General features: G+C 47.4%; 1 protein-coding gene across 8 annotated transcripts in view; it reads right to left on the bottom strand.

Moving 5' to 3' along the window:
- Positions 1 to 15,462, bottom strand: part of JCAD (junctional cadherin 5 associated) — a 99,625-nt gene that overhangs the window by 24,102 nt on the left and 60,061 nt on the right. For 5 of the 8 annotated variants that reach the window (XM_037740948.1, XM_017535439.2, XM_037740947.1 and 2 more), the window contains one exon: positions 8,401 to 8,739. In XM_037740948.1, coding sequence (XP_037596876.1) covers positions 8,401 to 8,681 — 281 coding nt within the window. In that variant the 5' untranslated portion in view covers positions 8,682 to 8,739. Of the gene's footprint in view, positions 1 to 8,400; positions 8,740 to 12,419; positions 12,600 to 15,462 lie in introns of those variants that run through there. The other 3 variants (XM_037740946.1, XM_037740945.1, XM_017535443.2) reach the window with 2 other exon arrangements.

Here is a 15,462-nt window from a genome sequence, read left to right as displayed (position 1 = left end):
ACCAACAGGGAGCAGTGTTGCAATATTTCCAAGAGAGTGTGAGCAGCTGCCCTGGGCATTGGAGGGGCGGCATGGGTTTAAAGGCCAACGCCGTGCCTATCCAGCGGAATGCTGGCTGCAGCGTCCTTAACCGCCCCTGCCTCTGACGCTTCATCTGTACTGCAGGGACCGAGTAAGCCTTCCTTTTTGAGTATTCTGAGAGGAATGAGATCATATATTCAGAGTGTTTAGCACAGTGTCTAACACATAAGAAGCCCGGGTTTCATTTAGTATACGCTCAATTAAAGAACATTCTCCATAGAGTAGGTTGTCTTGAAGTTCTATTCGCTTGATGACCTGGAGCAGGGGTTGCAGGCGGCACACAGGAAAGGGTGAAGAATCGAGTGTCTGCCTGAGGGTGATGATTACTTCAGGTCCGTACTGGCTTTGTCTAAGTTGTAATCAACAGGCCTTCACAATGACAGGAAAGGGTGACACAGCTGACTGTCATCACAAGACGCTGCCTCTCCTGGAGATGGCTGGTCTCTGAGGAAGAAGCTACACCCATTTCCACCACAGGGATGCAGAGCAAACCAACATTTCACTTATGAAAACAAGGCAGGAAGAGAGGCCCTAATCCATCAGCTCTCCTGCGATTCTAGTAGGTAAGGCAGATTAGTTCAGTATTTTCTCTTTAGTAAGAGCATGTCAGATATTGCCTTCAGCAGTGTGAACCAGAGCGCCGCCACAGAGAAGGACCAGCCTCGTTCCTCGTGTGCCTTTTTCTCGCACCACTCTTGCTTTCGTGGATTCATTCATTTATTCAACGAATCTTTACGGACTGTTCTTGGTGCCTCTGACCCATGGTTCTTCGGAAGCCAGGATGACGGTTGTGAGAGGCAGGGAAGGCGGTCACTAGGGGTGGGTTCCTGAGAGCTGGAAGGGCCCTGCTGCTGGGTCTCCGGTGATGACACCCTAGGGAGGCCGCCTAAAGGCCCCCAGGCCCACAGCAGGTGCACAGCAGCCGCCAGCGACACCCAGTCCGCACCCTGTCCTTTGTCAAGAATGCAGAGGCACAGCCATCCTCGAGGCACAGCGACTGGACCAGAAGACCCACTCGGGTCTCTTTTGAACCCACGGGTCACAGTCCCGCCCTCATTTCCTAGCTCTTGGACTCATCCAGTTCTCTAGCCGAAGGCAGAATTCCACGTGAATGGCTCTCCTCTTGGGGATGCAGTGACCACCAAGGTACATAAGGCCCTCGGCGGTGCTGCCGCTGAATCGTCCGTCGCTCCAGAAGCCTGCGCCTCCTCGCCACTGCACTTCCAGAGGCTCACGATAAAGGACACAACCTGCTTTCTAGCGGGGAAACTGGTGCTGGTAAAAGTCGCATGGGGCACACTTGGGAGACAGGACGAGTGTCCAGGCCCTTCTGGAAGGTTCCACATTTACGAATGAGACCAAGGAGAAGGCCATACAGAAGACACTGGGGGAAGGGGCAGCCTGGGTCTTCCTGGTGTTCATGAGCAAGCCAGCTCAAGAAAGACAGACTCGGCCCCGTGGCGAGGTCAAAATACCAACAGTCCATGCTTAGGATGGGAAACCAGCAGTGAGAAGGCAAATCGTGTTTGGATGTATACGTTTGTAAAACAAAGAGGAACATAGAAACAGATGTTAAAATTGAAGCATTCTCTCTTTTTAGAAAACCCTTATAAGCAGGATATGATTTAAGAGAAGCTTTAAAAGGCCCTGAAAATGAACTGTTTACCATATCCAGTAGCACTATCTAGAATGGATGTTTACTGATCAAATAGAAACCTCCCAAGATGAGGGCCCCAGACTGCCACATCAGAAACTCTCCCTAGGTCGCAAAGTCTCATTAGTTAAGACTGCTGCCGATGACAGCAGATAATTACAAGTTATTTTCACGGAAACTAACACAGAAATCTTACCAGAACTCCCGGGGCTATGCAGAGGAGGCCACTTATGCTGTAACTTTCAGCTTCAAACTTCTGCTATGTTAAGTGTATTTTACAGCTTCCTCTGATTATAATATTTCAAAGGAAACACATTAAGGAAACCCTGAGTGCCTGATAACAGCCTTTTACATATTTTAATGGTTGTTAAGTATTATTTAGTTTTGGCTACTTGTATTTTAAGCATGTAGTTTCCTCCATGTGTAGATAACACAGTTTTTCCTCTTTGCCCACTTCCTCTGTGTGTGTGTGTGTGTGTGTGTCAGCAGGCAAGTTTTGGACATGGCCTGTGGCTCTTTTCCTGGACCACATAAGTGACTTTCATGCAAAGCCTACAGCCAGTTTCATCACTACAGTCTGTTAACTGAGACCATTTAGGAGTGGGCTAGCATCTAGATGAGCTCTCCGTGAGGTCAATGACTTAAAAGGGGGAAAATGCCAAGTCTTTGGTGTTACTTATCAAATGGTCTGTGAAAGGAACATGTTTTGGGGTACACGGGCAGTCCCTGTGGGCTGGAAACTGTCCCCAGTTTCCTGTGGCCTGGAAACCCCCAGCCCCTGCAGTGGGGAAAGATCAGGCATTCCCTCCTCCCCATCCGAGTTCCCTCTCCTTGTCCAGCCCTCCCCTCTAATCAGAGGAGGCAGACACCCTAACCCAGACTCAAGCATCCACTGGCTGTCCAAAACCCTTATTTTTTCAAAAGTTTCAATCAAGAGATGCAGGCGGTTGTCAGCAGTGGGCTCTGAAGCTGAACCAGCAAGGGAAGCAAGGGCAGAGTTGAAGTCTCTGCCAGTCAGAGGTAGGGGTAGCAGAAGCTGTCAGGGAAGGGAAGAGGAGCATGAACAGGTACGCAGAGACACAGAGATGGGTGGCAATGGGGGACAGAGGTGAATGAATCCGCAGTGGAATAACCCACAATCCAGGGATATGTGTTCTTATTCCCATGTCTAAGGAGGCCAGCCAGTCTTTCTCCATTTCCTATGAATGGTCCATGAATCTCTCCATGAATCCTTACAATAGCCCCTCCCTTTCCATTCAGGTAGGTTCCACTTCCTGCCTCACAAAGGATCTACAAAGGAGGGAAACTTTACCACAAGGAAGTCTTCAGCCCACTAGAAGTTTTGCTGTCTTCTCTGGCTGTTACTTTTTTCTCCCTTATTCACTGGTCACCTCACGAAAGAGTTTGCATCGAAGGGTAGATTCCATCAGGATGGCTCCCTCAGCTGCCCACTAGGAAGGCAATATCCCTTCTTTCCCAAGATAACCTTCCCAAACTAGCCTCTCACAACTCACGGGTAGAGCCTCCTCCATGTCCTGACTCATTTCAGCCCAATATTCTGAAACACTCAGCACTCACACAACTGCCTCGGCATCTAAGTGCTAGGTTTGATCCAATGGATTTATGTTTTTAAGGAAAATGTGAGTGTTTACTAAATGCAAAAATCTTTAACAGTAATTAGCCAAGTCAGAGATGAATCAAATATGGTACCAGCCAGCAGGAAGCTGATAATCCCAGAGGCCAGGAGAAAATGCTGGAGGAATTCATAGGAGAGCGTGATTTCAACAGAAGAAAACTACAAAAAAGGTGAACTGCTAGGGTGCGTTTTCCAGTAGGAGATGGGGTGGAAGGGCTTGTGGGTATTTCCAGACAGGCTTAGAGAGTGGGTGTACACAGCGGCCCTGTGGGGCAGGTACACTGAGAATGTGAGAAGGCACAGAACAGGCAGGCTGGGCTCAGATGAGAAGGTTTGCAGGGCCCACTAAAGAGCTGGGGCTGGGGCGGGTGGATTACATGCCTGGAATTCCAGCACTTCAGGAGGCTGAGGCAGGAGGATCACTGAGGCCAGGAGTTCGAGACCGGCCTGGTCAATATAGTGAGACCCTGTCTATAAAAAATGGAAAAAATTAGCCAGGTACAGTGGCACACACCTATAGTCCCAGCTACTCAGGGGCTGAAGCAGGAGGATTGCTTGAGCACAGCAGTTCAAGGCTGCAGAAAGGAGTGATCACTGCTGTTCTCCAGCCTGGGTGACAGAGTGATACTCTGTCTAATAATAATAAGCTGGGTTTGACAACACCGGCAACCGAGGGGCAAGGAGGACCCCTGAGCCAGGGGTCCACAGGTAGTCTTCACAGTCCATCTGCTGTGCTTTAAACGCTGATAAAGTGACCAGCCACGGGAATGCTGGCCCCACACATTAACATGGAGCTTTCAAAAACAATTACGGTCTACTCATCAATTTACATAATCTATGTATGAAAGGGAACGAACTCTTGGTCCTTCTCCACTACAAAAAGTCTCCACTGCGCCTCAGCGGTTTTTAGCACATTCACAGGCTCCTTTGCCTTTCTTCACAACAGAACTGTCGTTCTCCTCCTGTCCTAGATGCTCAATAGGACTTGATCTGCTAACAGTGAGAGCTCAGAGCACAACCCCCTCAGCACATTAGAAAACAAGTATCCTGCATGCTCGAAAACCTCATCAAAGCTTCATGTTTATGTTCTTTTTTTTTTTTTAGTTTTACTAGACGTCCCTAGAGTAAGAAAGGGAAAAAGAAAAAAAAAAAAACGTTTTCCTAGATAGAGCCGGTTCTTAAATCAGCAGCTCTGTTCTAAACTGATGGTAATCATTACAGAAGAAAAAACAACCCTGACCATGCTCACCAGACAATGCTGCCACTCCAGCTAAGCCCCAGATGACGGGTAATCCCGCCTTCCGCGTATGCTTTCTTCACGACGTCCACAGAAGAGCGGCGTTATGTGCATTATCTTGTGTAGACAGGTCAGGATGCAATCTTCATAAGCCTCTCCAGACAGGAAAGGGATACAGCCGGTCTCTTAGAGCTGTCACATGTCGGTGCCCGCCAGGGGAGGGTGCAGGACAAGGAACTGAGAAAAGTCCAACCAGTGAGGGAGCTCACAGACTCAAGTGCTCCTTTCAAATGAAAGCAGGCCTCACCTGGGGAGAGCACATTCAGGCCCAGTGTTGCTGTGGGGGTGGGGGGAGTCGTGGCCCAAGCTGAGCGCCCTCCACTGCTGCACTGAGTGGCCATGGATGGCCACCGACATCCTCTGGGCTTTGTGTTTTCTATGGTTTAAATGTTGATTCACTCCAAAACTCATGTTGAAATTTAATCACCATTGTAACAGTATTAAGAGGTGATGAGGTGATGAGGGCTCCACCCTCCTGGGTGGGATTGGTGCCCTTATAAAAGGGTGAGTTCAGCCCTCTCTTGCCTGATCTCACTCTCACTCTCTCACCTTCCACCATGCGATGACACAGCCAGAAGGTCCTTGTGAGATACCAGCACCTTGACCTTGGACTTCCCAGCCTCCAGAACTGTGAACTGATAAATTTCCATTCATCATAAATTACCCAGCCTGTGACAGCAGCACACACTGGACGAACGCAATGTTCCTCGGTTATAAGATAATAACATTGCCAACATGCCTAGGTCTCCACTATCCTGCCTGAATAAAATAAACACATTTTCATTCAACCCCTGTGGCCTTCTGAATGACCTTGACCTCCATCCTTCCCAGGACATCAGTGGGGTGCTGAGGACTGGCCCAAAGTGTGGGGGACACACTCTAGGGCAGCCTCAACCAAGAAACTGCAGAAGAGGAACGCTCGTGTCCCTTCCCAATCCAATGATGGCTTCAAGTTGGACAGGGCTATCCTGGGCCCCAGGTGCCCCCAGACCAAGAGACCAGCTCAGCTGAGGTCACTATGTGGGATGGAGGAGGCAGCAAGACCACAGCTGTGCTTTTGAGTAACCAGACTGGGATCTGACAGCACCATTTATTCATCAGATTCAGAATTCACATTAGCCATAGTAGTACTGGCTTCTCTTCTTTTCTTCTTTTTTTTATTTTAAGCTGTTAACTATTGATGCCTGTTCACTTCCTCCCAGAGCACTTTGTTTCTGATGGGAAGAGACAATTCTTCATGCCTGCCTTTCTGTTTCCCTCCAATTTTCAGTTCTCTATTGGGTACCTAAGGAAAAAAAACGTCTTTCATTTCCACCCAGGGAATCTTGCGGCCAGTCTCTGAGGCTTGGGGCACTGGCATGAATGTTTGCAAACACGCATGCATTTGCTGTTTCTACCCTAGGCGCCAACCCTCAATCCAAAAGCTGCTCTATACCACCTAAGTGAACTGGCGAACCTCAGCAACATGGACAAGAGGCCAGATCTGTGGATAACTCCGTCATCTGCATGAAAGCATCTAGGGCTACCGAAAGCCGCTTATCTGGGCCCTTCACTCAGGAAGGGAAAGAAAGGCAGCTTGCGGATCTGATTACATCCTGGTCCTCAGGAACCTGTCACCACACCAGGGGCTAGTTGTGGATGAGGCTGGCAGTCACACTGACCACACAGAATTCTAAAGGGGATTCTCCTGACCCCCACCATGGGACTCAACTCTGATCCGGCCCCTCGAGTTTGAAGGGGGCCTCATGTAACCCACACAGTCCATCTGCAGGGATTCACAGCCCTGTCCTTACTTCATTAGAAACTGACCGTTCTGCTTTCCAACAGTTGCTACAATGGGGGAAAGAATAAATGGGACTCATGAGCATGTGTTAAATGACCACATATGCTCAGCACTGTAAGACTCTGTACAAGATACAAAAGAAATAGGAGACAAGGTACCACCTCAGTACCTTGAAATCCAAGTTGGAAGATACAGATGTACTCAGCACAAAAGCAGAAACAACAGAAGGCATGGGAAAAAAAACACCAAAAAGCAAAAAACACAAGCACCAGTATGTGTGGCAGCCATTAAGACTATCTTGACCCTCAGCCAACTACTGCATAAGCCCCTCTTCCAGCTCCATGCTGGGCACGTCTTTCAGGGAATATGGCGGCCAAGAAAGTGAAGCCCATGACAGTACCCGACACAGGTGTGAGTTCTGAAGCACAAGGTGAAAGAGAAACAGCTTCCAGCCCCTTCTTCATTGTGGCTTTCTGCCTGAACCTGGCTCCATCAGCGCTGACTCCTCTTGCCCCTGGCTGCAGAGGCAATCTGACTTGGCAACTTAAACCTGCTTTTACTACACTGGGCCAAAACAAGGGCTTCACCTTCGCTTTTGTCCAATAATGTGTTAAGTGCTCTGACACTGAAAACAAAATCCTTTCCATTTTTGCCTGAAAACTGTCAACCAACAAGGAAGGTCCTTTCTCTGCAAAGGTGACCTCTAACCATGGAAGGCACATTCATTCCCATTAGACTTGCCCGTTTTGTGTGTGTGTTTGTTTCTCTTGCAGAAAGGTCCCTGATTCCATCTGTGTCCTTTGTCCATATCTAGCTGCTGACATGCAGTTACATAACGTGCTCTGTAGACACCGAGCTCTTCTTCCCCAGTCTGCGCCTGGTCCCAGTGCAGCATTAAAGGCAAACGCAGCGTTAGGAAGAAATGACGAAGGTTTTCTCCAGGTGGAAACTGCCTGGGAGAAGGTTTCAGGGCTTCTCTCCAGCCTGGCTCTGTGGCAAGCCGCTGAAATTCTCTCTTTTTTTTTTTTTTTTAATCATCCTGTTCCCCTAGCCAACCCGCCCCCTCTTTTTGTTGTAAGGAAACACCCACAGATGCAGCTGGATTCAGATGGGATGCCCACATTAGGGCCAGTGTGTGTGCAAGGAAAAGATAGGTCAGAAGCCAAAGGAATGATGTGAATACACAAGAAGAAAGGTTTTGTTTTACAAACGGAGGGGAATACAGACCCCTTTTCAACTCTCTGTAACCTACAAAATACTGAATTGTGTTCAGAAGAAAGCCAAATATACAATGAATGGGTGCATGCTTGTGAACTAGCTTTTATAAAGTTCTAAAATGACTCCCATCCGAGGTAAGATGAAGAGATTACAAGGGAACCGAGAAGCAGAGTCCTAACAAGGTATTTAGCGTGACAGAATGTGTTTACTCACTGCTATTTATTGAAGGCCCCTTATGGCCAAACCCTGTGCTAAGTGCTGCTGGGACACCCTGAGTATCGCAGTGGAAACAAGTGATCTTGGGCTGGGCGTGGTGGCTCATGCCTTTAATCCCAGTGCTGTGGGGGGCTGGGGGGGGAGGATTGCTTGAGGCCAGGAGTTGGAGGCCAGCCTGGGCAACATAGCGAGACTCTGTCTCTACAAAAAATACAAATTAGCCAGGTGTGGTGGTGTGCACCTGATCCAGCTATTTGAGAGGCTGAGGCGAGAGAATCGCTTGAGCTCAGGAGGTCAAGGCTGCAGTGAGTCATGACTGCGCCACTGCCGTCCAGTCTGGGCAACAGAGTGAGACCTTGTCTCTAAAAAAACAACCAAAAAACTGTTCTTGTCTCTGACACCATTTCTCCCTCCTCCGCCCCGGCCAAATACAGAGCTGAAAGAGTTTACCTACACGTCACCCGCCGCCAAACTCCGGAGTCAAAAGAAAACGATGGGTTGAGAGTGACTCTTACCCCGCATGGGAGGTTCTGGAAGCAGAGGCGCTTTGGGTCTCCCCGTGGCCTCTCGGTGTGCTGCGGCGGCTTTCGGAGTCACTCACGTGTCCTTTCCCCGCGGGTGTCCTCCGATGTGCGAGGGCAGCAGAGCCATCCTCATGCCCGTTCTGCAGGCCCTGGCCTGCTCGTGTCCCGGTCCCCGCTGCCTGGCGCCCCTTGGGGTTATCCTCGCGCGGTGCCGGGAGGTCTCTCGACGGTTTGTATCCATGAGAGATCAGGAGGTCTTCTACACTGTACATGATGCCCGGCTTCAGCAAAGCTCAACCGCTGGAACCATGGTGGTGGCAGGACCCAGCACTGCGGAACAACAGAGAGCTCTGTTTGTGACCAGTTCTCCCTGGAGCTCAGTCTGACACCCCCTCCTCCCATTACCCCCATCAAACCAGACCACGGCGATGGACACAGCACAGAACCCGCACAGAAAGAGGGGACACGGGCATGGCTCTGCCTGAAGTTACTCTCCATTCTGTTCACGTAGAAAGTGGAAGCAGCTCTGGCTCTAGAGGACCTCAGCCTTCGGTGACTGCCTCTGGTAGAAGAGCATGTGGCATTGCTTGAGCAGTGACGTGACTAACACTGTCCACCTTCCCCTCGCCCCACTCACCTACAGACAGCAGGCGGAAGGGTGAGGACAAAAAAAATACAGACCTGGGAGCTTCAATGGCTGCTTCATGTTTCTAAAAAGAGAAACTGCCAATATCCAGCTTAATCTTAGGACACGCCCCTGCTTTCATCTGGTAGACATACCCTTTGCTCTAGGACAGAGTGAGATCTTTAATCAACACAGTCATGATACACTTCAGCGGAAGTGATCAAAACAGCCACCACCAGGGCAGCCACCCCAAGGCAGTTAACTAGCAGCCAAAAATAGATTTTAATGAACACACTGATCAATCACATACGCCCTACTCACTGCACAATCCCAAAGTTCTCTTTTCCTTATGAACCTTTTTTTTTTTTGAGATAGGTTTTTGCTCTTGTCTCCCAGGCTGGAGTGCAGTGGTGTGATCTCGGCTCCCTGAAACCTCTGCCTCCGGGTTCAAGCGATTCTCCTGCCTCAGCCTCCCAAGTAGCTGGGATTATAGGTGCGCGCTACCACGCCCTGCTAATTTTTTGTATTTTTAGTAGAGAGGGGGTTTCACCATGTTGGCCAGGCTGGTCTTGAACTTCTGACCTCAGGTGATCCACCCACCTCAGCCTTCCAAAGTATTGGGATTACAGCCATAAGCCACCATACCCAGCCTCCTTAGGAAACTTTTATGAACCAAATTTCTTCCCAGTGGATCTTGGGGAAGAGTTTTTGCATGTCTCAGCCAAGGATGTCCACACCCAAATCCTGCTATAGTACCTGAATCAACATCAGCAACTTCCTCCAGTATAAGTTGCACAAAGACAAGAGTACCTACAAAGAAGAATGAAAATGGGCAGAAACCTACGTAAGTGCAGAAGAGGTAGAGCCGCCCTGTTTATTCCTACATGAGAACATCCTTCTTCCTAAGTCTTCCCTTTGATGATAAGATGTAAGACAGACTGGTCAGATGGATCCACCCATTGCTGCTTCCTCAGGGGCTGGCGGTAATGCTGGCCTGGGTGAGGCACGGCCCCATCAGAAAGCTCGGCCAGCTTCAGCCCCACTTCGCTGGTAGACGGAAACAGAGCCGCTGCAGCCACGGCGAACAATGGCCAGGAAATGCCTGCTGGCCCGTGTGCAGGTGAAGGAAGACATTGTGGCATGTGCTTCCTGTCACTAGGAGCTCTTACTCGGGTCTGTCGCATGGTTCTCACTCTTCATCACTTGCTAGATGACAGTAGCAGGGAAAGTCTTGCCTATCAGCATGGAGAGTACCAAACTTTGGAAGTTGATAATTTTCTATCATGACCCTACATTTTATGGAAGCTGACAAGCTCTGGCAGCCACTGAACTAACAGAAAAACCTCCATAGCAACTCTGCCACTCCTGACATTTCTACCGCATGTCTTTCAGGGAATTGTACAACTTGGGTCACTCGCTTCAACAGACAAGGAAGGACCAGAGAAGCAAGCGTTTGTTCTTTGATTCAACAGAGCAAGTTCTGCCATGCGAGGGCTGACAGAGGCATGAGATCCCATCACAAGCACAGGGCCTCAGGAACACAGTCAGGCTTTAGGGCAGGGTCTTTGGTTTGTTCGATGCTTTATGCCCAGCAACTCACACACAATATGCACTCAATAAATACTTGTTGAGAAAATACACAAATGAGAGAAAGAAGTGTCTGAGCTAGGTTTTTAAGAATAGTTAGGAGTTCATTAGGCAAAGAGCACGGGTATGTGTATGAGAAGGGGAACTGGCATTTAAAACAGATTATGAGTAGAACTATCCCAAGGGTAAAGAAATGGGGCCGGGCACGGTGGCTCATGTCTGTAATCCCAGGACTTTAGGAAGCCGAGGCGGGTGGATCACTTGAGGCCAGGAGTTTGAGACAAGCCTGGCCAACATGGTGCTATCCTGTCTCTACCAAAAATGTAAAAATTAGCCAGGCATGATGGAAAAATCCCAGTTACTCAGGGGCCTGAAGGAGGAGAACTGCTTGAGCCCAGGAGGCAGAGGTGGCCATGAGCCAAGATTGTGCCACTGCACTCCAGCCTGAGTGACACAGCAAGACCCCATCTCAAAAGAAAAAGAAAGAGAGAAAGAAAAAGACAGAGGAAGGAAGGAAGGAAGGAAGGACGGGAGGGAGGGAGGAAGGAAGGAAGGGACTTAGTAACAGAATCCTGGCAACCTGGAACCAAGTCCCCAGGCTCACTGGTTCAATATCACACACAGGGTCAGTGTCTGAGTTAAAGTTAGCAGTAGGTCTTACGACACTCAGTTTCTCTCTCTTACTATGCTGGCCTCTATAAAATAAAAGCAAATTGCACGATACTCCAACTGGCCATCGAATACACCGAGGACAGGCATGTACAGCACACAGCTGGTTACGCTGCAGTCCATTTGTCAGAACGGCAGAGAAGACATTACACTCACAACACACAGATGTGGGCCATTTTCTTACTGGGGCTGGACAGGTTGGTCCAATATGGCTGTGTCTGCACGGTAATTATATTTAGCAAGAATATCTTTCAGTTGTGATTAATTGATTCTTCCCTCTCACCCAGTCCAATAATCTCTTCCTCTACAAACTCCAAGGAAAAACCTGAACTATAAACCCAGAATTGCAATACACATGAACTAATAACATCAACGATTCATGACCATCTGTAACGTGCTAGATTCCGTACTGACACACTTTCATCCATTCTATGCTCCCAGCGAACTTCTTATCGTAGACAGGAATGTCTCCATTTCACAAGAACACTGAGGCTGAGTCCAAGGTTACACAGCTTGTATTAGATCCAAGGTTTAAACTAGGTCTGTCTAGCTTCAAAGTTCAGGCTACTAATTTAGGCTCACCCATCTATATTCTCTTCCTTAACATCGAAAAAGTTTCCTAGGCTGGGAGCGGTGGCTCATGTATGTAATCCCAGCACTTTGGGAGGCCAAGGCGGGTGGATCACCTGAGGTTGGGCGTTCGAGGCCAGCCTGACCAACATGGAGAAACCCTGTCTCTACTAAAAATACAAAATTAGCTGGGCGTGGTGGCACATGCCTGTAATCCCAGCTACCTAGGAGGCTGAGGCAAGAGATTTGCTTGAAGCTGGGAGGAGGAGGTTTCGGTGAGCTGAGATCACACCATTGCACTCACTCCAGCCTGGGCAACAAGAGCAAAGCTCTGTCTCAAAAAAAAAAAAAAAAGAAAAGAAAATTTCCTAATTTACGACATAATCCATAAATAAGGAAAGATTGAAGGCATGGCAGCATTAAAATTAAAAACCATGCATTTAAAAGGAAAAAAATTCTCCTTTATTCTCTAGGAGCAGGATGGCTCTTCTAGATGGCTCTTCTCACACACCACACACAGGCACACGCACACACACACACATAAGAGTTGATGCCTCACCTGACTATAATGTCCTGATGGCGATGATGGTGTTAATGTTTAAATGCTCAGTAATATGATTCATTCTTGAATACACCCTGGCAATTGCTTTGTGACCTTCACAGACCTCTTTGATCATTTTGGGTTTTGAGCTTTTCATAAATAACATGGGGCTATTATCATAAAACATTTTGTATGAAACTGAAATGCATACAAACAACATCTATATTAAGTGGGAGGTAAGTAACTTAAAAGAATCAATTCTTAAAGAAAACAAAATGTCCTATATAGAAATAGCCGTTCTTATCTGCAACATTAATAGAATTTGGACTTAATTTGAGTAGACAACAGCAAACCACAAATGGGTTTGGGCAAGGGAAATCTGGCCGGAAAGCAGAAGACTAAAGTGGGTAGAGGGAGAACAGATGGGGGGCCTGTAGTTACAAGTCCTTTCTATTGTAACATGCAAGGGGGGCTGGAAGAGGGGATTAAAAAAAAAAAAGGAATAATAAGAGTAATTTTCAGGGGGAAAAGTACAAATGATTTTAGCCTCAGTGATGAGGATAATGATCATTCCATTAATAGAAATATAGAAATTGGAAATAATTGTTGCTTTGAGATGACAGCTAGTTTGATTTTGATTTCACCACCCTAGTCTCACAAAATCCTCTTTCCCCAAATTATCATCATCAAATGGATTTTCATCAAAGATTAATTATTTGTCCTTCCAGAGAACCTGAATAAGACCACTTGCAGCGATCTTATTGGGTGGTACCTTTTTTTTTTGAAACAGAGTTTCGCTCTTGTTGCCCAGGTTGGAATGCAATGGTGTGATCTCAGCTCACTGCAACCTCCACCTCCCAGGTTCAAGTGATTCTCCTGCCTCAGCCTCCCAAGTAGCTGGGATTACAGGCATGCACCAACATGCTCAGCTAATTTTGTACTTTTACTAGAGACGGGGTTTCCCCATGTTGGTCAGGCTGGTCTCGAACTCCCGGCCTCAGGTGATCCTCCTGCCTTAGCCTCCCAAAGTGCTGGGATTACAGGTGTGAGCCACCGTGCCGGGTGGGTGGCACCTTTTCTAAGTTCTTTAAATATGAGCTCTATCGTGTCTATTCAAATGGAAGGGATTATAAAATTAGGTAGTTCCTGCTAACGATCTACTGGCATTGGGTATGGGGCTGGGTTACCTCTCCCTTCACTGTTGGGATGAGTGTGTATTTCTCCATGGTGCATGGTGTTTGTGAGCCGAATCAAGCCTCAGCCACTGCACAGGAGGAAAGGAGAGAACCCTTTGGGTCTTATTCTTCTCCTGAAAGAGTAACATGAGAAGGCTGAACTAGAGGTTCTGTAGGGTTCTTCTAGCTCTAGGAAGCTGCCCCCTCTTTCTAGCCTATTCTCGCATGCAAAGAGCAGCAGGCATCGAAGTCAGCTGCCCCAGGAAAAAGAGTACGGCTTGTGGCCATGACACAGAATAGGGCTAAGTAGGTCATCTGGAGACAGAACCTCTGACCTTGGCCTTATTAGCATCCATGCAGAGGCCACCCGAGAGAGCAGAGATAAATGGCCACCCAAGGAGGAAAGGAGTGGGCCGGGGGAGGCAGGCCAGGGGCGAAACACCCAGCAATTCTCCATCCCAGAGTGCGGGCGCTGCATGCTTACGCCAACGTAAATTCATCAGGGCACTTGTTTTACACAGGACGTGCCAGGCACTGGGCTGAAGAATATAAAGACACATAAGGCCCGGTCAGCACCCTCCTCTGTGGATGCTGTTGTCTAGGTGGTATTATTTCAATTATGGATCTTCTCATCACTAGGGATTGAGACCAGCAAATGAATGCCATTTAACAGGTACCATTTTCTCCTCCCTTTCCAATTATAAAAATAAACATTTTAATTCTCATATTTACAGTTATAATGCTTCTCAAGACAGTGAAAGGAAACAAAACATTAAGGAACTCATTAAATCAACCAAAACTTTTTTCCTTTTTAAAACTGGCCTAGAACACAAACTAAAAATTAACTTTAAAAAGAGACACGAATATGCTATTAAACAGATGAAAACCACGGTCACCCTAACCTGTAATCAAAGAAATGCAAATTAAACCAAAATGCCATTATTCACCTACAAGATGATTAAAGCTTTTAAAAAGCAATATATGTTATTGGGAAGGCCATGATCAGCTGTAAGGGCTCTTCTGTTTGTATATGTATAAATAGCGAGGGGGTGCAGGCTATATGTAAATGAAAATGGGTATTTCCTTTCTTAAAAGTGATTAGCCAGGTGAGTTGGCTCACACCTGTGATCCCAGCACTTTGGGAGCCCCGGGCAGGAGTATCACCTGAGGTCAGGAGTTTGAGACCAGCCTGGCCAACATGGTGAAACCTCATCTCTACTAAAAATACAAAAATTAGCCAGGCATGGTGGTGCTACCTAGAAGGTTGAGGTGGGAGGGGCCCTTGAATCTGAGGCTAAAGTTGCAGTGAGATTGTGCCACTACACTCCAGCCTGGGTAACAGAGCAATACTCTGTCTCAAAATTAAAAAAAAAAAAAAAAAAAAAAAAAAAATCTCAAATAAAAAAAAAAAAAAAAAAAGTGATTAATATGTAACAAAATCTTTAAACATCTGAAACCCCATGGAATAATTTCACTTCTTAGGATCCGTCCTGATGAAATAATCACAGATACACATAGTTTTATATAAGGATATTTATCCAACTGTTAATTATGATAATAACAAAATTAGGCTATGTGTCTAATTTAATTTAAAAAAAATTCTGGGTTGGGCATAGTGGCTCACACCTGTAATCCCAGCACTTTGGGAGGCTGAGGTGGGTGGAACACCTGAGGTCATGAGTTTGAGACCAGCCTGGCCAACATGGTGAAATCCTGTCTGCACTAAAAATACAAGAAAAATTAGTCAGGTATGGTGGCACGTGCCTGTAGTCCCAGCTACTCGGGCGGCTGAGGAGGAAGAATCACTTGAAGTCAGGAAGCAGAGGTTACAGTGAACCAAGATCATGCCATTACACTCCAGCCTGGGCAAGAGACACCGTCTCAAA

Source organism: Cebus imitator, unplaced genomic scaffold, assembly GCF_001604975.1.
Source record: "Cebus imitator isolate Cc_AM_T3 unplaced genomic scaffold, Cebus_imitator-1.0 Scaffold92, whole genome shotgun sequence".
Lineage (NCBI taxonomy): Eukaryota > Metazoa > Chordata > Mammalia > Primates > Cebidae > Cebus > Cebus imitator.
This window is presented reverse-complemented; position numbering and strand designations above follow the sequence as displayed.